This window comes from Macrosteles quadrilineatus, unplaced genomic scaffold, assembly GCF_028750875.1.
Source record: "Macrosteles quadrilineatus isolate MER2022 unplaced genomic scaffold, UCM_ALF_1.0 Scaffold_2__2_contigs__length_208266976, whole genome shotgun sequence".
Classification (NCBI taxonomy): Eukaryota; Metazoa; Arthropoda; class Insecta; order Hemiptera; family Cicadellidae; genus Macrosteles; species Macrosteles quadrilineatus.
The window spans coordinates 122,571,579-122,596,050 of NW_026542595.1; the positions used below are offsets into that span (position 1 = coordinate 122,571,579).

At 34.0% G+C, this 24,472-nt stretch overlaps 1 protein-coding gene and 1 non-coding gene across 2 annotated transcripts in view; one reads left to right on the forward strand and one right to left on the reverse strand.

Moving 5' to 3' along the window:
• LOC128986328 (neprilysin-2-like) overlaps positions 1 to 22,717 on the reverse strand; it is a 45,082-nt gene extending 22,365 nt beyond the window's left edge. The window contains exons 1-2 of the mRNA XM_054406648.1: positions 22,612 to 22,717; positions 18,984 to 19,035 (exon numbers count right to left, since the gene is read on the reverse strand). Coding sequence (XP_054262623.1) covers positions 18,984 to 19,035; positions 22,612 to 22,617 — 58 coding nt within the window. The 5' untranslated portion in view covers positions 22,618 to 22,717. The remainder of the gene's footprint in view (positions 1 to 18,983; positions 19,036 to 22,611) is intronic.
• A 931-nt stretch (positions 22,718 to 23,648) lies between these two features.
• Positions 23,649 to 23,720, forward strand: Trnaa-ugc (transfer RNA alanine (anticodon UGC)). Its single transcript has one exon. It is a non-coding gene; the product is annotated as a tRNA-Ala (tRNA).
• Positions 23,721 to 24,472: the final 752 nt, after the last annotated feature.

Genomic DNA, 24,472 nt, shown 5'->3' on the forward strand with positions numbered 1-24,472 from the left:
GCCCCGGTGGCTCTGGCTCTGGACTTTCTCATGTTAACCTTATGAGAATTCATATTTAAAGAAATTAAAGAATTTTGTCAGCCGATTCAACTGTACAAGTTGGTTCTATGATATTAAACAGCATTAAAAAGTTATAAGGCTTGCCAAACAGGGTGCAGCACTATTATGTTGTTTGTTTGCATTAATGACCACAGCTAATTTGAACCAACTAGCAAAAAAAGTTGTGGTACACAATGAGAACTTTACTTTTTTCCATGGTCTAGGTGCAGTGGTAGAACATCAGGACTATGGTAGATGTGTGCTACACAATAGGATACCGTATAAATTAAAAGACCAGTTTTTTTTTAAATCGTGTCATCTCCCATAACTGCAATAAGCATTTATACTTATATGTCAACCCCGTACGAAGGACGGGTACTCTGCTAGTAACACAATAATACAAATACAGTATACTAATGCAATAATACTGTAGGTTTCCGAAGTCTGTGGCCATAGGTTCGTCTGAACTGTCAATCAATTCTGAGAAATTCACAGTTGTAAATTCTTACTAGTAAAGTTCACGTCGCACTCGCAATTAGTTCGCATGTTTTATCTAGGAAAGCAGGTATGCCCTAAGTCATAACATTTGTAGGTTAAGTATAATAATAACAAACATGCTTATCGTAGGTTTGTAGGCATACTTGTTCAAGAATATGCCGTGGTAGGTGTTGTTTATAAATTTTATGTTTTAATTCTTGTCTAATGACGATATTGATTTGTATTAGTGCGAAAATGTTAATTTATTTGTAAAGGGCATGAGCGGCCCTCTAGTCTAGAATGTATGTTACATGAAGCACAACATGAAAAAGAATAAATTAATGGAAGGTAAAATAGCTACTTCCCTATAGGGAAATTCGTTAAAACGGATCAGTTGCTGAAGGTCTAAATCTCGGAAGGTCTAATCAGACCTTCGACACACATTTTGCAGTTTGTACTTGATGCTGAGGATCCCATGAATCCTGTACAAAATTAAAAAAATGTTTCATTCAAACTGCAAGTTTATTACTTTTCCGAGAACCAGCCTTTATCAGGACTTCCGCTCCCACGCTAGTTGGCAACATCAACTGTGCAATGGCTGGTTTTATGCACCGCGACAGTCGCGAGTCGCGAGTCGCGCCACGTCTTGCGGCTGACCAAAATGTCACGCGACAGCGACACTTTTTGTCGCGTAAACTCACATCCGGTGGTGGGGGAATTAAAGAAATCAGTCTGTTTTCAATCCAATGTTGTGTGTTGTGTTTGTGATGTAGAAGTGATTATTAAGTTGTTTAAATATAGACCCTGTAGTGTTGTACACGTTAATGACAAAACCCCAGTTATTTAAACAACACATACAATTTACAGTTGGAATTGGGTCAACCCTCTTAAAAATGTCATTTCATTATAAAATGATGTAATTTATAATACAAATAAAGGGTAAAGAACTCATTTATATATTAATTATTAACATTAATCAATATAAATATATAGAGAATATACCACGTGGAGTATAAAAAATGCTACTGTCGCGCCGCGACTGTCGCGGTGCATAAACGTGCCCATTGGATCCAATAGAACTTGAACCGCGCGCGACACATTTTTTGAAGCTGCGATTCTAAAACCTGTCGCGGGTATTTAGAGTCGCTCCGCGGCAGTTTGTCGCTGTCGCGGTGCATAAATGCTCCCATTTAACTCAATAGAACTTGAGTCGCGCCGCGACACGCGACACGCGACTGTCGCGGTGCATAAAACCAGCCTTTAATAGTGCGGCAGAATTGACCCGAACCTGGTATTGTCCTATTAAGTTTTTTTTTATTGTTGATATGTGATATCTAGGGTAAGTAGACCCTAAAACCACCGGGTACTTTTTTGGTACCCTTGGGTAACAGCCGCCATCTTGGAAAATAGCGGGAAACGTAAATTACAGTGTAAGCTTTTACTTAAACCAATGTAATAAAAAAAAATATTCAAGATTGAACAATGCATGTTATTTTAAAATGTTTATGGTTAAATTCTCTACTCAGAAATACCACATGTTAAATATATATAATTTGTTTTAAGGTCAGTACTACTTTTCAAAGTTTATAATTTATAAAAAAAATAATGTCATTTTATTTTTATTTCAATTTTGCGTACTTCTCTCTGGCTGTTTTTGGTATTAAAATGTTTGTAAAATTACCAAATTTAATTTGAGCTATTAACTGTTTATATTTAAGGCCGATCTTTTCATCTTCACTCCAAAGAAACAATAATGTTTTCAAAAAGAAAAGTTTAAATTTTGACCGACCCATTGAGTTATTATTATTAGATGTTGTCTGTATTGCAATAAAAACACTCAGTAAACAATTGGCATCCATTAGACATGTAGATCACTGAAATCGAACGAGTCGGAGGTGAATTACAAGACTTCAACCAACAAAGATTTTAATGGTTGTATAATTTTCTTTGAAAAAAGATTGTTACCTCGAGTACTGATTATGCGATGTTATGTTTTTTTTATAATAAAATACTCAGCAAACTACTGGCTTTCATTTGAGGCATTGGTCATTTAAATCTATCGGGTTTGAGGGGATTTATAGAACTTTAACCAAATAACATTTTAGTTTTTCCATGATTTGTCTTTAATTAAAGATATTATCTCAGGTTATAATTACGTAATATGAAATGTTATATACTATGAATACTCAGTGAGTTACTGGCTTTAATCCAAGCCATTGACTATTAAAATCGGCTGAGTTAAACATGAGTTGTGGACCCCAAACAATAGAAATTTGATTTCTTTTTTACAATTTATCTTTAGTTAATGATTGTGTCTCAAGTTATTTTTACTAGATATTGTATGTTGTGGTATGGGAATACTCAGTGATTTAATGCAGTTCTTTTCAGCTATTATTTATTGCAATCTGGTGTGTTTGGGGCGAGTTATAAGCTTAAACGTAGAATAAAAGTTGTTTTTTCTTAACTTTCTTCTGTATTTAAAGACATATTTTTTCAGCTGCTATGTGTACTATGTTATTCGTTCTGGTCTAAAAACAGTAGGCCAACTTAGAACTTTCATTTGAGACAATTTTCATTTAAATATGTAGAGCTTAAGGTGAGTTGTAGACCTCTAACTAACATTAGGTTTTAAATTTTTAAGGACTGTCTTTTATTAAAGATCTATATCTCAAGATCTAAATGAGCTGTGTTATTCATTTTGGTGAAGAAAACCTCAATAAGCTATGTGTAAACTCAGATATGAACCTAACCTGGTTTATTTCTATCAAGTTTTTTTTTGTTGCGTTTGATATACACCAGTGAACAGAATTGAAAAATATGTAGTTGCGTGAGCTCAGGCTTACCGTGCACAGTATTATTTTGTCATTGTGGATATAATACCAGTTTAAATAGAAAAAATACAAACTCAAGACGTCAGTGAAGACTACGACAATGTAGAATAATGAGTTAATACCCCCGCTGCAGCAAACCTGACGAATAAGCAAATTTCCATTTGCCTGAATTGATTTTCAATTAATCTATTAAATTCACAATTATGTTTAAAGAGTACCTAGGTTTGCTGTTAAAGGGAAACTAATAAAGTGTATTTTTTATTAAAATATTAATAGCTTAATATAGAATAAATAAATCTGCCAAGTTTGATAAAAATACATCAAAAAACAAACCAACTAAAACGTTTTACAATATTCTCCATAAGAATAACATGGGATTTTAAATTAACTATTTTTTAAATTATATATATATATATATACATAAATTTGAGCGAAAGAGTGTTTTTGGCCTCTGGGGACATCAAAATGATGTAAATGGGTCCCGGGCCTAGGTCTTACCACGAGACCTACAGTCATAGCTACTTCCCTATAGAGAAATCGCTAATAGTCACTAAGGTTACTGAAACGTTATTTACAAGTTATTTCTACATGTAGGCCTATTATGTAAGTTAAAATTTTACATGAATACAATATTTATATTACAATACAAAATAATAAAACTCAACTATGTTTAAATCACTTTTATTAATTTTGTTAACTTATTGTATTTTTTCAATGTAACGCAAATACTAACAAGCATAGCCACAAGTGCTACGGGAATTTAGTTAACTTCAAAATCGAGTGTTATTATTACATGCCATAATAATGATGTAAACAATGTGTCTTGGTCAAAAAGTTCAATTCTTAAGATAAAAACCACGTTTTCCACCGCGAGTTTGAAACAGCTTTGACATGGCTAATATCTGGTAAATTTATGAGTAACATTATAACGAGGTTTCATACTAAATTTCATGATATTCGAACTAAAAACGCATAGTTTATAGTTCCCCGGTCACCCGGATCGTGTTGGTCCATATGTAAAATCCAATGATTAAACCTCATTAAACTAAAAAAAGCTTTATAGGCCTAGATCTATGAGGCATAGCCCTAAGGCCTATAGTTGAAAGTTACTTCCCACAATGGTTAAAGGTATTTAAAGTACTACCTCAACCTCACCATTTAACACTTTAATCGGGTTGACATTTTCATTACCAAGGTGCTCTTGTCCTTTTCGTGACACTGAGAAATAAGGACATAAATGCGTTACCAACAGACATACACACAAAAATACAGAACTTAATTAGGGAATTTGCTACGTTTTAAGCATAACAAAGTACATATAAAATTAGAATTTGAAATCTTTGTCAATGTCATCAAATTTTATCATAACAATTTATATTTGCTTGGACCGAAGATGACCCGAAATGCTGTCGAAATTACGGCTTACTTTATAAAATGAAGTACTATAGACAATTTAGATTGGTAATTTAACCTATAAAAAAAAAAAAAAATAGGCCACGAACTATTGATACATAAACATCGTAAATCGTAAACAATTCATGATGGTTTGCTAAACAAATGTTTTACTTAAATGAGTTATCATTTTCTTAGCATAAACTAACATTTTGGAATCTAGACAGAAAAAGCAAAACTTACAGTTAAGACTTCAATTAAATTGAATAAGGCTGTAATACCACTGTATAAATAAGGTGCAACACCAACGATAACTAATTTGTAAATTACAGTGACGTGTTGGTACGTAAAAATGATTCTTGCTGCTACCAACGGTTAAAAGGAAAATACCCCCGCCGCAGCAAACCTGTAGACTAAGCGAATTTCCATTTGACTGATTGGATTTACACTGAAATGTCTACTTAAAAATATAACATTTATTCTTGATTTAAATAGAATTAGTTTAACAAGTACTTAGGTTTGCTGCATCAGGGAGGGTAAAACCGTTTTTTTTTTGTAAAATGTGAATAGTTAGTAAGAAATTAAAACATTTACCAAATTTGATCAAAATATGTTCACAAACAAGCAAACTACAACAGTTTACTTATTCTCCATAAGAATAACATGGGAATTTTAAATTTACAATTTTTTGGAATTTTCTCCGTAACCATTAGGCGCATAATAACGCTTCAATATACTAAATTATTTGTTTTTTTAAGCTCTACAAAATGGTTTGGAAAGAAATTGCTAAATTTTATGTTTTTTGGGTCAAAAATGGGAAAAACCTATTTTTACCCCATAAAACCCTCCGTAAACCCCCGTTCCCATGGTCCGATCATGCTGGATCGCGAACTCGTTCGAATAAACGTACGTTTACACGTTTGTACCAAATTTCATCAAAATCGGATCATTTTTGCTCGAGTTATCGTGCTGACGGACACATATATATATATAAATATATAAATATATATATATATGAATTTGAACGGATGGTGTTTTTGGCCTCTAGGGACCTCAAAACGAAAAAAAAATCGGTCCCGCGTCCAGGTCTTACCATGAGTACTACGGTAATAGCTTATTCCCTATATGGGAAATTCGCTAAAAAAGCAGTACCAAAAACCAACGTTTACAATTAAGAATTACGTCCGACAAATTAAATGCGTTAATCAAGTCCCAAGGTTATTGATTTCTTGGTTTGGATTTTCTCGTGAAAAGTTATCGGCAATCAAAATTATTTCCCATAAATTGCTTTATTCGTAAACAACTTTTAATGTAAACTTATTGGTGTCAGTTTGAAAAAAAAAAACAACCTTATAAAAACAACTGTTTGTTATTTAATAGATTACGCAGGCCTATTCTCTAAACAATGATTGGTATATCTTTTAACATTAGAATGAAATGTGACAAAAATTACGCAATGCTGGGTTTTTGGACGTTTGTAATTTTATTTCTTAAGTAGGGAGGCCGTGTATTCTAGGGAAAAGTTCCGGTATCAAGGATTGTCGTCGAAAAGGTTGTTATGAATAATTGGGTAGGCGTAAGTACCCAAGAGATGGGATATGGGCCTATTGGCTGTATGGTCCAGCGATTGCATCATACGGTGAGTAGGAACAGAAAGTGACACATTGGAAAAGCGCAGGGCCGGATCTAGACAATTTTTGAGTGGGGGCAAACTAAAATTTGCCGCCCCTCCCCCCCTTCACCCACAACAAAAAATCCCTCACAAATTAAACAAAAATGGAATAGGTAAAGTGGAATAGGTAGATATAACGAATTCCTTGATATAACGAATTTTTTTTAATCCCCTAGAACTCTCCATAAGACACAATGTATATTTTACCTCTACATAACGAACAAACTATAACAACGACCTTGATTTAACGAATTTTTCGTGATTTCAGCTAAAATAAGACACCTTAATATAACAAATTTATCATTGTCAGAACCTCTACATTGCGAATTTAACCTCTGCATAACGAATTGTCTACGTCTTTCCCTCGATATAACAAATCCCCCACCCAATTATTGTTTTGGGAAAATCTGTTTCTTTATCAAATGAAATGGAAAGGTCACGTCATCGCTTGCGCTAACATTCGTCTGCTCCGTTTTACATCTTTGTCTGCTGTCTCTGCGCGCGCTATGTTGCAACTGAGAACTGATTTCATTCACTGAGGACTAGATGACGACGTAATGTTTAGTAAGCTGTGATTGGGCGATATGGGATAACTTGTGAATTGTACAATTTTTTTGATAAAGAAAAACCTAAGAAAGAATATAAAAACAAAACCAAAGAGAAAGAATAACAACATCGCTATTTTAACATTCCTTTTACGAGTATTTTTACTATCCTTAAGTTGGCTATGATTATACACTTTTATAATGACTTATCTAATAATTTATTGTTTTAAATACGATTTGTTTCAACTAGCATTAGCAACACCAATGCTATAGTTAATGATTATTATTGACATTCCTCTGTTGTGATAAATCAGTACTGTACTGTAAGTTATAGCCTACCGGCCTATCGCGAGCAGTAGCTTACAAAACTTTCTACTGTTTTGTTTTGTTCTTTACATAATTTATGACTACGCAATACAGTGTTTGGCTAGGTTTTAGGAGGGTTAGAACAAGCTGTGATTTTAAACTTATAGTTTTTAACAAGTACCAAGGTCAATGCCATTGTCATGATTGCGCAATATTCAAGATCCCTCCCCTTTATTATGCCGGATAATTTAGGTTCTACTGTACAATGTAAACACTGTACTGTAAAGTATTGTAGCCCATGCTACTTTAATTGTACTGTATTTTAATGAGGTCAAGTCCCGACCTATATTGATCGACGCTGGTTCTGAACCTCGACTTAGCGAAATTCCTGCAAACCTAACCTCTGTATAACGAACCACGGCAGTGAGGCAGGGCGGCATGGCGCCTTGACAGGGATGGCGATCAGCTGAAATTGTAAACAAACTTTGCTGTGCTGCTAACTATGCTATTAGGGCTCTCAGTGTTTTCTACTCCGTTGCAATTTATATTGATTTCTATTGTAAAATTATTGTTTGTTTATTACGTTATGCAGTTTTGAAATTACTTAATTGACGTTCCTTATGACGTTCGGCTCATTAAAAACTTTTACAAACTGTATTAAACAAATTTTCTGCAACCAGAAATTTGCCGCCCCTCAACCCTGCCGCCCGGGGCAACCGCCCCCTCTGCCCCCCCCTTGTTCCGGCCCTGGAAAAGCGAGTTTAGCATCATCCATAAACCGTAAACCTCTGTTACAATCACCCACTGCAGTTGTGATTTTTTACTTTACACTTTACACAACCACCATTGAAGCGCCGTCAATGAGTTAGTAAGCTATTGGCGACGATCATTAATACACTCAAGTTTCCCAGCCCTATACAACACTGATTCAAGGTTATCAAAACTCAAGAACAATTTTATACACAAAGAATCTCTGGTTCCTAACCTGGATGATGTTATTAAATTTTATTTATGATTACACTATATTATTCCACTTGCGATTAATTAAATCCGTTATGTAAGACAACGATTTTAATCTCACTTGGATGGGCTTTGCCTTCAAAAAGTGATCGGAAATGGTTGTGGTATTTGTAAACATATCAGTGACAGCGAGAAAAAATAATCTTGATCCGAACAGCTGTTCGTTATTTCATAGATCATTATGTGATAAAAATTGGACGAAAACTTGACAAAAATCGCACAAAACTGCATTTTTTAACGTCCGTAATGTTATTTACTAAGTAGTGAGGTCATATTTTAATGGCTAAAGACACTCTCGCCAATCCAGTGAATACATTAAAATGACTTGGATCTTGATAGGTACTCTCGTTTTCCTGGAGAAGATTGCGTAAAATGCCATCTTGAGTGTTACAGAAAGACAGAAAGATAGACAGACAGACAGACAGAAATTTAGATGAGACTAGCTGTACCCGCGGGCTTTGCCCCATTTAACTTCACAAGTGAGCTTGTTCGTATGGCTCAATCACGTCCTGGTTGAAGTTCGTTCGCTATGCTCACTCACCTTTAGGTTGGAGCTCGTTCGCTACGCTCACTTGCCTTCAGGTTAGTTCGTTCCCTACGCTAACTCGCCTTCAGGTTAGCTCGTTCACTACGCTAACTCCCCTCCAGGTTGAAGTTCGTTCGCTATGCTCACTCACCTTTTGGTTGCAAATTAGCTGTTAATAAGCTAATGTTAATTAGCTAAATTAATGTTAATTAACTGTTACTCTTTTACATAAATGTAAAAGAAATAATAGTGCTGCACCCTGTTGGTAATCCTTGTAACTTTAATGCTATTGAACATTATACAGGGTGTCCCGGAACTCTCTACCAATATTTTAGGGCATTGCTCCTGGGTAAGAAACATAACTAAATATCATATTTAAACTGTCCGGAAGTCCTTAGTTACTCACACAGCCACCATTTTGTTTTTTTCAGTTATTAATTTTTTTCTAAAGAATGGTTAAACATACGAAATGGAAACTTTGCACAAACATGTAAGACAACTAGACAAAGCTACCAAAAAAATATCAAGATTTTTCAAATTCATAAAACAAAATGGCGGCCATTTAAAATTTGTGTAAAATCAATGGTTTTTGAGTTTTTTAAGAAATAAAATTTTAAATGGCCGCCATTTTGTTTTATGAATTTGAAAAATCTTCATAATTGTTTTGCAGCTTTGTCTAGTTGTCATAAATGTTTGTGCAAAGTTTCCATTTCGTATGTTTAACCATTCTTTAGAAAAAAATTAATAACTGAAAAAAACCAAATGGCGGCTGTGTGAGTAACTAAGGACTTCCGGACAATTTAAATATGATATTTAGGTACGTTTCTTACCCAGGATCAATGTCCTAAAATATTGGTAGAGAGTTCCGTGACACCCTGTAGAACAGAACCAACTTGTTTAATTGAAACAGCTGTTAAGATTCATTAATTCCATTTCTCATAAGGTTAACATGGGAACTCCAGAGCCACTGGGGCGGAGCCGATTGGACGGATCACGAAATTGATAATGTATAAACCTATTCCATGAAATTCTACATGTATGTACCAAGTTTCGTGGCAATCGGTTCAGTGGTGTCTGAGTTTATCACTGCCAAATATATATACAAACATCCTCTTTTATACTTATAGACTTGTTTCGGCTTCTTTAATGTATAAAACGTAAAAAAACCTACAAATGAATGATTCTGAGCAATGTACAGACAAAACTCTAATTTTATTTATATAGATTCTCATTGGTTGCAATTTAATAAGTGGTGTAGCAAAACACAAACACAAAATTTATTGAAATGAAATTAAGTCAATGTTAAGTGAATACTATTAATAAACATATTTGCGACATAAGAACATTTAATTGAAGCCTAAAAAACAGTTCGAAAAAGGCATTCTATTCTTTATACTAGTAAAAATTTAATTAAGGGTATAAAAAATTGTTTTCAAAGATAATGTTGATCAATGTACATTCATCTAGTCTTGAAAAAATAAGTATTTAAAAGCTTACTCCAAACATAATGAAGTTGATCGGTTGTTAACAAAATGTCATCATTTTTCAAACCATGTGGGCCTAAACCTTATATTTTTCCAACTGTTGCCTTGTTTTAGCGAATTTCCCATATAGGGAATAAGCTATTACCGTAGTACTCATGGTAAGACCTGGACCCGGGACCGATTTTTTTTTCGTTTTGAGGTCCCTAGAGGCCAAAAACACCATCCGTTCAAATTCATATATATATATATATATATTTATATATATATTTATATATATATTTATATATATATATATATATATGTGTGTGTGTCCGTTAGCGCGATAACTCAAGCAAAAATGATCCGATTTTGATGAAATTTGGTACAAACGTGTAAACCTACGTTTATTCGAACGAGTTCGCGAACCAGCATGATCGGACCATGGGAACGGGGGTTTATGGAACTTTTATGGGGTAAAAATGGGTTTTTCCCATTTTTGACCCAAAAAGCATAAAATTTTGCAATTTCTTTCTGAACTATTTTGTAGAGCTTAAAAAAACAAATAATTTAGTATACTGAAGCGTTATAATGCGCCTAATAGTTACGGAGAAAATTCCAAAAAATTGTAAATTTAAAATTTCTATGTTATTCTTATGGAGAATAAGTAAACTGTTGTAGTTTGCTTGTTTATTAACATATTTTGCCCAAATTTGGAAAATGTTTTTATTTCTTACCAACTATTAACATTTTACATAAAAAACAATTTTACCCTCCCTGTTGCAGCAAACCTAAGTATGTTTTAAACTGATTCTTTTTAAATAGGGAATAAATGTGATATTTTTAAGGAGACATTTTAGTGTAAATCCATTCAGGGAAATGGAAATTCGCTTAGTCTGCAGGTTTGCTGCGGCGGGGGTATATTTTGTCTTTTTATGTTTTTTTTTTACTTTATGATGTTTCAATTAATGGTTCAAATATTCATAGTATGTATATTTCTGAACAAGAACATATAACCCTGTATATATAACTAATAAACGTTCCATAAGCATTTTAAACGAGAGAACACTATTCCTCAAGTCATCATGAAGGAGCTTGGACGTCGTGCAACAGCGCTGAGCTATATTGGACGTCGTGCAACAGTCAAATATTTATTGGACGTCGTGGCACTTGGACGTCGTGCAACTGGCAGCGACTTTGGACGTCGTGCAACACTCCCGCAAATGTTACTTTTTTACAATTCTATAGTGCGCTGTTTCACGATGTCCAAGTGCCACGACGTCCAAAGCTTGTAGAAAGACTATATTTTTGGCAGTTACTGTACTTTTGGACGTCGTGGCACTTGGACGTCGTGCAACAACTCAAAAATTATGTTTTGGACGTCGTGGCACTGAATAAATATTATTGGACGTCGTGGCACTTGGACGTCGTGCAATGCATCCGCTAATTGTCCTGGGAGGACAAAATGAGAATGTTTGGTAAGGTCCTGCCTGGCATTCGACCTAGATAAGGAGGGTTCCAATTCTCCAGTCTAAGTTCCCTAAAATTAATCAATAATTACAAACAACGACACGGGGTATCGCTTACCATCATGTCACTCAACTAAATATTTCTGAATGAAATTGTACCGCTAAATGATTACTCAAACCGAAAAAATATGTTGTTGGTTCTCAGAAGAATTCTAAAAAATTAACTATTTATTTATTTAAACACTACTTCCGCCATGATTTAAAAAACTCCTTAAATAAATGCTTCAATTCCAAAAGGTTTCTTACAAGCCTGTTATATTTGCTTCAAGATTTGTTTCGATTGTAAAAAATCCGTTATTTGCATTTGGCCGAATTCATCGAAGTAAAACATAAATAAATATGTATTTAGCAAGGTCTTCTAGCACCATAGAATAAACATATTCTGCTTTCCTTTGCTTACATGCCAAACATAAAGAGAAGAATACATCAACATTTTCGAACTAAAGAAGGTAAAATAATTCAATTCAATTCAATTCAAAACTACTTTATTCATCTCTTGTACAAAATACATTGAATACATTGAATGCAACATCAAGCCCTACTTCTTACACAAACTGACCTCTGTCATGGATCAAAATTTTAATAAATTTATTTTAAATCTCGAACAATTATTTCTGACCCTGATTGCAGAGAAAGTGATATTGTTTAGAGACAGTTGGAAGCAGCCAGGACAATCTAGGTGAAGGCAACAGTGTCATTACAGTCTGTTACGCAATCGCAATAAAGAAGCACCTAATTACACTTCCTGCAATTCCAAGTTTACTGTTCCACTTACAGATTGAATTTTCAGCCATTTTCTAAGATTGATCGTTGTGTAATAGTTTGGCAAACCAAGTTTTAGTGGAACGTGTATTGGTACACATTATTTTACCTAGAACGCTAAGCACGAGCCCGAGATTGTTGTTCACATACGTGTACTTCATACTAGACCTAGGGGTTTTGGCATTATCAATTAGATCCATTAGTGATTTGGCAGGATTTGAACCCGGGACCTGTTGGACCAGAGTTCCGCACTCTAATCACTACACCAGATCGCTTCCCATTGGTACAAATAGATTATCCAACACTAAATTCAAAAATTTTGGAAATGTTCAATAGAAATCAGTAATAACTTTAACACGCTCTGTTGAAGGTAAATTTCAACTAGTTTTTTTTATCACAAGTATTACATGAAAAGTCTATTACCTAAACAAATATGCTGTAACACGCAATAAAATCTAGGTATTTATTCAATGATGAATTTCCTTTAGTGATTACCAAACTAAATGTCACACTACTGACAACATTTTTCAATAACCATTTTAATACTTGTGGTAAAGTTTGCATTTTAAGATGTTCATTTCTGGCCAAACTTAAAAATAAATCAAATTTTCAATTAATAGACGTGACAATAATCATGCCGCCAATCGAAGTAATAAAAATAGATTCACAACAAGGAAAAATACATTCAGCCAACGTAACTTACTTTCGTCTGAAAAAGCCCAATGATTTGCTAACTACTTTCTAAATTAACAAAGGTACGCTAGAAGACACAGCAAAGCTATGAGGAAATATAGCGCGAAAATTCATTCTTTCCCGAGGAAATTAAATAAGAACCTACGTTTTATAACCTGAAATTCTTGGTCACAATTATTATCTTTTGGGCACGATTTCAAAAAATCCTTTGAACGTACGCTCAAACCAAAGAAAATAATAATGCTTTAAATAACATTATGATATTTTATTATTTAAACACATCGTACTGATATTTTATTTTTATTGAAAACCATTACAAAAATTTACTGTAATTAATTTACAGAACCAAACTATGCAATATGCTTACACATTTACTAAATAAAGTTTTAATTTTGAATTCAGATTTTAAGATAACCTTACGAGGATTTTTTACAAAGGTTTAGTTAAAGGGAGGAGGTTGTTCAATTTAAAAGTATAGATACATTTAATAATTAAATGTGTAAATTACTAACTGTATCTTTAATAAATCTCAATTCAATTCAAATTCAATTTATACATGTTTTGATTAGATTGGAAGTTAATTTAAGTGTTAATTTTTCATCCCCCGAATTCATGCTAGTTTAACATTACTGGAATCTACTCAATTAAAATTACTAGTAAAAAGAACAAAATCAATTGGCGAAGCATCAATGACTTGGTACTGATGCTTACGTTAAGGACTGGGATAGTTTTCTAATGGAATTTTGAAACCGCTGCAATTAGTATCGTTTCAAAACTTAACTTTTACCACTTCAATTCCTAATGACATCCCAATGAGGACTTTCTATTCCGATTGGGACATTGTAATGATAGAGGTGTTGCATCTAGCATTGTACATCTCATAGGAATGTAGGTTACGGGATATCCTCGATGTACGATTAACGATCGAGTCATTTAACAAGGAACCGTTATGATTGATCATTTGGTATCATGAGGTGATGTTTGGTCAACGAGTTGATCAAGTAGGGAAAAGACGAAGATGAGGGAATTGTAGGAAAATTAGTTGAAGATGATTGTTGTTTGATGTTCCAGTCCAGGGAGCCGAAACACCACTCGACTGAGGTTGTTCTAAGACTCAGGAGGAAGGTTGTCTGATTCAGCACAGAAAAAATACTACTATAACCAATCAAGAGTAATTCGAGGTTATAGTAGTATGTTTTCTGTGTCTTCAGTCAGTTTAAACTAAAGATTGTTCCGATAAAAAGTTATTTTTATTATCAAGAAAGGTTCCATATCAAATTGTATTAAAGAAAAAACCCGCTTCTCCATTTACTTTTAATCTTCGTACACAATTAAAAAGCATACAATTACAATTATTTTATACTGATACTGTGTTCTAAAAAATACGTTAAAACAGGTCCTAAAATGAAATTTATGTTTGGTTCCGCATTAGTTCAATATTATATGTTCGAAGGTTGCTTGAGTTTGTTGCTGTTACAAGGAACACACAATTCATACAGTTTTTAACTTTGAAGTTCTACCATAAAATCAAAAACTTCACGAATTGTATAAGCATATTAAGAAGAAACCTACAGTTTAGTAAATTAATTTTTCTATAAAAAAATACTATGTGAGACAATGTACTGAATACAGCTTTATCATCAACATTACGTCAACAAATAGGCTAGGAATAGGATTGACAATAGTCTAGGCTAATTTGCTCACAAGAGGAATATTGGTCAGATTTTTGCGTCCAAATGTTGTCATTGTTTATTAGATCAATATCATGGACAATATAAATAGTGATGATAAAGGTCACAAAAATAACATGTCACTACGAATTGCATCGAAGGTAAGAACTGCAATCGCAAACTATTTCAGAGTCACGATTTATTTTTAGAATGTTTTGACCTGATGCCAATTTGAGGTTACTTGAAACAGATTTTGTCTGTCTCGTTACAAATTGATAATTTTTATTTTCACCGCTATACATTGTGTATAGAGAAAGTATTGGTTCGTCGAAATCTTAAAGTTTTATTTTTGATTAAATTGGGTTGGGAGTACTCCGTTGTATCTCCTAGCATTTTTTTCATTTTTTGGATTTATTTATTTTTGCTGTGATTCTTCCAGAAATACTCATTACAATTGAAAAATATTATTTTTACACAAAGGGCTCAAACGATTATGATAACCAAGTGGTATAACATGCAATAAACATTACGATTCAAGATTCATTGCAGCTTTTGTGATTTTCCTCATAAAATAACACAGTTAATCTCAACTCATGATAAGGGTTGTTGACAAGCTAATGGGAGAATGTATGTTTCGCATTTCTGATACAGTTTATTTTATTAAAGCGTTTAATATGGGCAGTTTGATGCACTACTTTGAGGCTTACTCATGCTCCAATAAAAACTACTAATTAACCAATTGTCTACTCCAACTTGTACACTGGTTACTTGGCGTGCAAACAGCAATAATCGCAAGAACTAAACACGTGTTTTTAGCAAACTTATTGTAATTGTACTTGACATTCAAGCAATTGACTATGATAAGTGACACACATTCTACATTGTCTTAATTAATTACGCTTTATTGTGACAGTGGTGTTAGGCAATAAGGTTGAAAATATAACTAAGAATTATGTTACAAGTACTACCTTGTAACAGTTGGCTGGTTCACTCCAAAACTGAGCCAAAACAACGGCTTTGACAAGAAGTCACTCACGTTTCTGTTAGTGTGTGGCAACGTCGCACCGCCGGCGTATTTTGTCATGGTTATAGCAGACGCTCCATAGGAATCAGCGCAACAGCTGTTACAGTAGTATGGGACTGCAGCGTTGAGGAGGCTATGATTAATGGGATTTTAAAATAGTTCATGCCGATGTTCTAAAAGTTTGTGGGTCACCTATTAGTGAAACTATTTGAGGTGAAACTATTTGTGAATTTGGAATTTTCATTATCGGTTTTTAATTTCGTCTTGGCTCTATTTGATGCATACAAATTATTATTAGTTTGTATTATAATCATACCATTAATTTAAAATTAAATTACCTTTTTTTGCCTTTACATCTAATTTATCATATCCTAATATATGTAATATACTACATAAGTGACTCAAAAAGTTATTGACCTCTAAATATGCCACACCTCGTGGCAAAATGTGCATCAGGAAACTAATATTCAAGAACTGAAGGCAACCAACAAAACATAAGGTAATTTAATTAAGAAGTTCTTGAATCAAATGAAACTGATGGCTGTATGTTTTAATCCCTAAAAACTGCATCATTTCTTGTATACTGACGTACTTTTCGTCATTCATCATTTACATCATCTTGGCAACAGTTGTTCATTGCAAGACCACAAAACGGCATGTACAGATTTGAGATTGATTTCAAAATTATGGTTTTTGATGGTCTAATTTCCTCTTTCACAAACTGTGTTCTAGATCCGTTGATTGCGCTGCGAAATTGTGCGCAATGCACGAAAATGGCTCAATTGGTATCACCCTTCACTTTAGATCTTGGGAAATGATAACATTTCAAAATCTGAAAACAGTTTCAACGTCTATAAGTGGTTACTTCTGAGTGAAAATATGTCGGTTTAATATAGGTTAGGTCATGTTAGTATGCTTATTGTCGCGAATATACTTAACCTGGCCTAAGCTACCGACAATCCATGTGAGGACAATCGTTATAGCAGAAAAGTAACGATAAATATATAGTAGATATATGAATGTACTTCCATTAACTTTGAACAGTGCTCGTATGTCATTATAAAATCTAAAACTGGGTTTTATGTCTCTTAATTTGGCGAAGGGAGTAGGCAGGTCGACAACAAATACACTGGAATAAAATAAAAATAATTGTCTCCATTTTCGATCACATTTTTCTATTTTTGCTCTACTCTTCCCTTACAATATCAATACTAGACCTAGTCACAACTGTCCCAAAAGCGCATCTGTTAATGACTTCAACATTATCTTTATGCAAAGTTGTAGTTCTTCTTCTCCTCTTTAATTAATTTCCATCACGGAACGGTTGTCATCTGAATGCATGAGTGATATACGAAAGTATGATGAAGGTTAGGTTCGATATCAACAGAGCAACGGTTTGTTAGAACCCTAGAAACATTTAATATTTATTTTTTGTAAAGATAACAGCCAAAACCCTACTCTTTTGAGGTCTATTTGTCACAAGCATAGTTTTTATACTAGTCAAAATAAACTGTACCTGTAAGCGGACACTTGCCCCCAGTAGCTTGTCAACAACCCTTACGATGTAAGTAGTAAGTATAAGTAGAGTATAGTAGTAGGTAGTAAGTATTAAGTAGTAAGAGTTTAGAGTAGGTAAGTATAGTAGTAAGTGAGTAAATATGACATTTTATGGGGAAAACCACGAGAGTTGCAATAACTTTTGAACCGTAATTTATACAGCATTGGAAGTTGTACCATTGTGTTTAGAGTATGAAGGACTGGAGGACTAAAAAAAAATAATAATTTTCAATCAAAATCATCTAAGCCGTTTTCATGAAAATCCGATTTTCCGTTAATTTGTAGGTTTTTATCAAGATATTTTTGTGAAAATCAAGAATTTAAAAATCTCTGGATTGTTGATACAGTTTATTTTTCAATAACTTTCAACGTATACAGCCAATTTATTACAAAACACCCTGAATTACTTTAAAAAGAAACTATTAACTCACACCACGTGGTCATCCACCCACTTGTATTCCATCGCCTCGATGTCTGTTGGTCAACCAGTCGTTCTGACCTGACATACAGTCACGTGACCACGCACGTTTCACAATACATTCGCCACGGTATACAATACACAATACACAATACAAAGCCTGTCTGTGTGCCCTCGGAGCGGTACATGTGGGAGCGATCAGGTTGTGAAACTGGAGGAATGTTAGGGTTGAGTTGAGAGGGAATCTCTGGGACATTTTAGCGAATTTCCCTATAGGGAAGTAGTCATTACCGGGTGGCACGATTAGACCGAAATCCTATTTACTTTTTTATTTTGATGTCCAACATGCCGAAAACACTAGTTAAATTTTGTATGTGTGCGTCTATATGTAGGCCTTTGTAACTAGCTAGACTGACACGATAACGAGTAATTTTAGTCCGATTTTGATGAAATTTGGCATTTGTAGGTCTGAAAACGCTACATTGAGTTAGCGAACCAACAAGTTTAGGTTATGGGAACAAAGTTATTATGTTATAGGGTTTTGAAATTTGTAATATTTTTTTATTTTTACACAACGCTAAAAACACAATTTTTTGTATCTTGAATCTTTGTTGTAGGCTACTGTTAAAGGTTACAAATAAAGTTCAAAAAACTGTAGGCTACATCCTGTGCTCTCTGGCTACATCATAATCCCCATGATATTCAAATTATTGGAAAAAGTAAACTTTTTGAAGTTTTTTTTTCAGGATAAATTGTTATCAATTTTTTCCCCGTTCTACACTATTTATAGTGCATTTGATCAAAAAACACATTTTCCCTTTCCCGTAGCAGAATAATTTAAATATGGTATTAATTTTGCAGTTTTTGATGGAAATTATTTAAAAATCCAACTACACAAATGGAAATTCGCTTCGTCTGCAGGTTTGCTGTATGAGAGGGTATTTTACATTTGTTTGTGATATTCCTCGGTCACAAAATAATCTCGTAGTCAAATTTTATGTAATTATAACAACTATATTTCATTATTGAAAGTACTGTATATTTAAATGTTTGACCACTCACTTTTAGCTGCTGGTTTCTCCATTCCGTCATCTAAAGGCACACATCCTGAGTTCTGAAACATCAAGTAGCAGATTATAAAGACGTACGAAAATAAACAACATAAATAATACTCATTTTAATCTGCCACAGGCTACGGAACAAACCTAAAGAGCCCTTTCCTTACCATGGCTTTCTCCGCGGAACGAATTATTAAAATTAAAGTTTTGTTGTACGGTACATGTAGGCCTATGTTTTTTTTTTTAATTTTGTATTTTAAAAGAAGAAAACAAAGTAAATGTTAAACAAACTTGAGTAGACCTATTTCATTCCGCAATAGCTTAACATCCGAACATGCGTCCACAGAACATGAGTCGGCACGATTTTAATCACACCTGCTGTTAAGACATTTTAGCGTCAACACGTATAATCGTGCAGTTAGAGGCAAATCCTCCTTACCTCATGCATCATATAAAATCAATTGCGTCAGACAGACAAGTTACAGTTTTTCATATGACTTTTTTCTGGATGTGAAAACATATCTTAGCAACTCAGTGTCGTAAAGAACCTATTTTCTTCAAGGTTTATCTCTACTTTTTACCACTGCAGTGATAGTTTGTTGTTTGAGCATAGGGAATTCCATTTCGACAACCGTTGATTTAGGGATTTGATTTTCATAACGTAAATGTTATGGCTGCCTTGAAATTGAGTAGCCTAATAATGATTTGCGTGTTAACTACTTATTTATATATGAATGCACTGGATGTAAAGAATTTTCCGTACTTTTCCTAAGTCGTTCGATTCACACAGCATATTATGATTCATTTTTATGAAAACCCTAGAAATATATTGCAATTACAATAAATTGTAATAGCCTATTTGTCTGTTATTATTCATGCGGAAATAAAGCAATGCAGTTAGTGTCACTCAGTCATAAATAAATACACATCCTATTAGCTGTAAAATAACACACATTAACTTCTAAACTATTTAGCTCATATTTTGTTAACTCTTGTTTTACTTCAATCTGTATAGTTTGAGGTAATTCTTGAGGACATTTTACAAACTGTGTATAAGGTTATAATTATATTTTTCGTATCTCAGTCACACGTTTATTCCCTTCGTTTTAAACACTGTGAGTTAAGACTTTTATATAAAGACTATCCATAACCAAATGTGGTCCCGTACTAATATGAAACTGGGACACACGGCAAGTTTTTTAGTGGTATAGCGCAAGGCTTCATTCCCGGGGCTCCGGGTTCAGATCCCGCCAATCGCCAATATATGATACAGGAACCGTCCAAGCCTAGATTGAACTAATATGTATAACGGTTCCAGGCTAGACACTAGTGTCCTAGAACTTCATGGTGGGACTTAGACAACTGTGAACATTACTTTGTGGATACTATGGATCAAATTATCGACTAGGAAGTAGGAAGTATCGGAAGGCCATTCACCCTGCTGGCGGTAGCGGTTGTTTACATTGGGGTGAAAGCACCTAATAAACTATGGATGAAACAACAGGGTAAGGACCAGTCGACCACCTGAACATACAATTCGATCGACAAGTGATTTATCAGTCACTAGCTGTACGCACGGGGACCTTGTAGTCAGTTGAAACCTTCTTATATCCAGAACAGCAGTTGGTTTGCATATTTCCAGACTTGCTGACAAAACTATATGACATTCAATGTAGAGTAAAATTCAAAATTAATATATTCTACTGGTTAGTCTACTTCTAGAGCTGACTGGTACCCATTGGATTGAATGAACATTGGAGCGAACGAACAAGCAAATAATTTGTTAAACCTTTTGGAGTGAACGATCTTGGAGGGAATGAAACATCTTGATTGTATAAACCTTCGCAAATGCATCTGATAGTTTTAAGCCAAAGCAAATGCTTTGCAATTAAATGTCACCCGGATTGTGTTGGTACATATGTTATATCCAATGAATAAACTAAAAAAATCTTATAGATCTATGGGGCATAGTCCTAAGGTAGCCCTATAATTCAAAGTTAAGAAAATGAAAAGTAGTTAAAAATACTACCTCAACCTCACCATTGAACACTTTATTCCGGTTTACATTTTCCTTAAGGTGCTATTGTCTTTTCCATGAAACACTGAGAAATAAGGACATTAATGCGTTACTATACATAAACGCAAAAATACATTGTGGATGCAAAAATACAGAATTTAATTAGGAAATTTGCTACGCTTTAACCATAACAAAGTACTTATAAAATTAGTACTGTATTTTAAATCTTTGTTTGTGTCATCAATTTTTATCATAACAATTTATATTTGCTTAATACGAAGATGACCCGAAATGGTGTCGAAATGACGGCATACTATGAAATGAAGTACTAAAGACGATTTAGATTGGTAATTTACAATTACATTGGCTCTTCATTTTGTGTGTCTTTCAACGTTATTTTACAGATTTAACATTTTTTAAGGGTCTAAACCAACTAACTTGCTCAACCTTTTGTTGGAAAGGTAATTGTTGGTCAGCCCAATGTAACGTCACGCTATAACAACACTGAACGGTAAGGTATTCTGTGTGAAAATCTTGAAACTGTAGTAAACAATTTGTTTTTTACAAGCATGTCTGATTAAAAAATAATAAGATATTTATTTGTCATGGAAAAGTGTTTTTCTGCGTTTTTATCGCCTAAAGTTCCTCACATTTGTCTACCAAAAAGGATTTCCCTGTACTAATATAAGACACTAAATGTCCCAGGATAATCAAAGATTATTTTTAACATCTTCCACAAGCACTAATGACAGCGTATTTCCGTAGGCTAAATTTGTTTAGGGATAACTATACCTTCTTTAAATGTCAACATGTTGTTTTCTTATTTGTGGTAATAACTTCAAATCTCACTCATCTATGATTATTTACTACTAATACCGTCTTAACACAGGATTTGTCGTACCAATAGAAATGATTAAATACACTGTATAAATTTCAATTGCATATCTTCAAAATGTTGCAAGATAAAGAAGTTCATTTTCAATGTGTATATTTTTGTCAAAAATCTAGATTGTCCTTGCTGCGGACAATCAAAAAAGGGGTTTACTTCGAATCCAACCAAGTATATCAAAGATAAACCTATTTTCTAATCATATTGCCTTGGCTATTCCCAAACCTTAACTAACTTCAGAACAACACATATATAATATTTTTTGTTTATTTTAAAACACCGCCTCTGTTACGATCAAGATTTAATAAATTCTTTAAAAATGTCAACACACTGTAAGGTAGTTAATTTTATATTCCTCAATAATTTTAAAATTATATATTAAATCAAATAAAAATAAAAAAAACTCCTGTCTTTCGAATCAAACATAATATTGTAAACAGACTATCAAGTCATCAAGGTAAACATAAACATGTTTTATAAATATTTACATGCAGGCACTGAAACTATTTAGTAGTCACTCTTACAACTTAACCAAATTATATAGTAGTAATAATTAAATGTATCTGAATTTTTGTCAAAAGAAGGTCCATGTTCTACAAATGTCTCACTAGTCAAATCATGTGAAAGATTGTCAAACGGAAACCCAATTTTCAATCACAGAACCGAATCCCAAACCATAATCAACTTTTAAACAAAATCAAAATAAATTTAGAATTGTTTACATACCGGCATCGCGACTATGCGAGCGTAGCTCTACTTCTACTTTCGCCCGATCCAAAGTCACAACACCAACTGAAGTAACCGACCAACCGACCAGAAGCGCGCTGCGCCTACCAACAATACACATTGCATGCGCGCGTCGAGACGGTAGTTCAACGTACTCGCCACATGCAGCGCCAGTGTCGTACCAGCTGACACAACAATGATATTAACCTGTATTGTTGTGCAGTAACCGGCAGTAACAGATGGAGTCGTGGGAATTGTGCTATTTTTAGAATTACCAATGGGAAATGTAATTTTTGGTACTTAACCAGAATTTAATTCTATTAAATCCTTTAAGTAATTGTCGTGAGTATTTAAAAGCGAATATGAGTGAAGGATGAGTGTAGAATGGAGTAAGATTATCTGTAAAGCCTTGTTACTTACTAAGATCAGCTGTTTTAGCAAGAACCATTATTATTTTTTTATACAATCCCGAATAGGCTCAAATATACGAGTAATTATTATGTTTTGACTGTTTTATGTCATTCACAAGACTAAAGAGAGAAAAATATATTTATTTTGTTAAATACAAATAATCCAGGTGACTATCTATGTATTATTTAGTTTTAGGCTTAATCGTATAAAAAGTTTTACCTTCAACCTGTTGTACCTTAAAATGAATAACGCGGACTTACATTTTCCAATTACGTTCAAACTATTCCTGATTTATGTTTAATCGCTGTTTAACTTTCCTCAATGTACATCGTTGAAAAAAAAACGCGTAATAATATTGCAGATTTCACCCAAAGCTTTTGTCAGGACAGAGTTTTTGCCGTTGACCAATTAATAGTTGAATAGTAAAATAAAGTACACAGAAGAGTATGAAAAGTAGGGAATGATAACCGTCCTATGCGAGGTAACCGAGATGCGGGAGATGCTATCCAAAACACGAAGATGATTTTTATCACTATTGCTTTTTCTTGAGAGAGGTTAGTTTTCATTGGCCTAGTTTTCCTAGCTTAAACCGGCCGGGTCAGCTTATAGCTGATTCAGCACCATGTGGGGATGTAGCTCAGTGGTAGAGCGTTCGCTTTGCATGTGAAAGGCCCCGGGTTCGATCCCCGGCATCTCCAAGATGTTTTGTCACATTTTATGGAAATAATTACGGCATAAATACATCTTTAAAAGCGTTATAGGAATAGGACGGCTAATGTTTTCCCATGGTTAAAGTAATGTTTTAATTGTAGTTCAACAGGTGACATTGGACTAACAAAATATTATGCTGTCAAACAAAAGCTCGACGTGAGTAAAAAAGGGGTTGGACCGTTCCATTGCAAAAAGAAATAGTATCCTAAAGTTTCATATATCATATGCAGCAAGGTTTTTTACACAGGATTTTCTTACATGATAACCATCTTTCAAACTCAACCCATTGAGTGCGTTTACAGCGTGAAAACATTTCGAGCATGTTCACTGTCGAAATCGAGCAGTGTAAGGTTGTCGACCCGAGCGTTGACGCGACCTCTGGTTGCTACAATGCGGCAATTATGGTTTACGGCTTTCGGAACTCTGCACTCTGCAAACAGCTGACGACTGGAAACTGACTGCGCGCTGCAGAGCTGCAGGAAACTGGGAAACTCTGTAACCATGGAAACTGCAAGTGGTCGGTTACACAACTGTAGTGTAGATATAGGAGATAATTGACTTGTAAGTGCCATAAGAAGATGCTACGGATGGAAAGGGATGTCAGTTAGTTTGACCGTACAAAGATTGTTTGTTTGATGTAAGAGAAGCACTTGCCTGAGGAAAAATCACATACTTTTATAAAAAGTAAATTTTGAAATTTTTTTCAGAAATTGAAAGTGCTTTTGTTTGACGTTAAAAT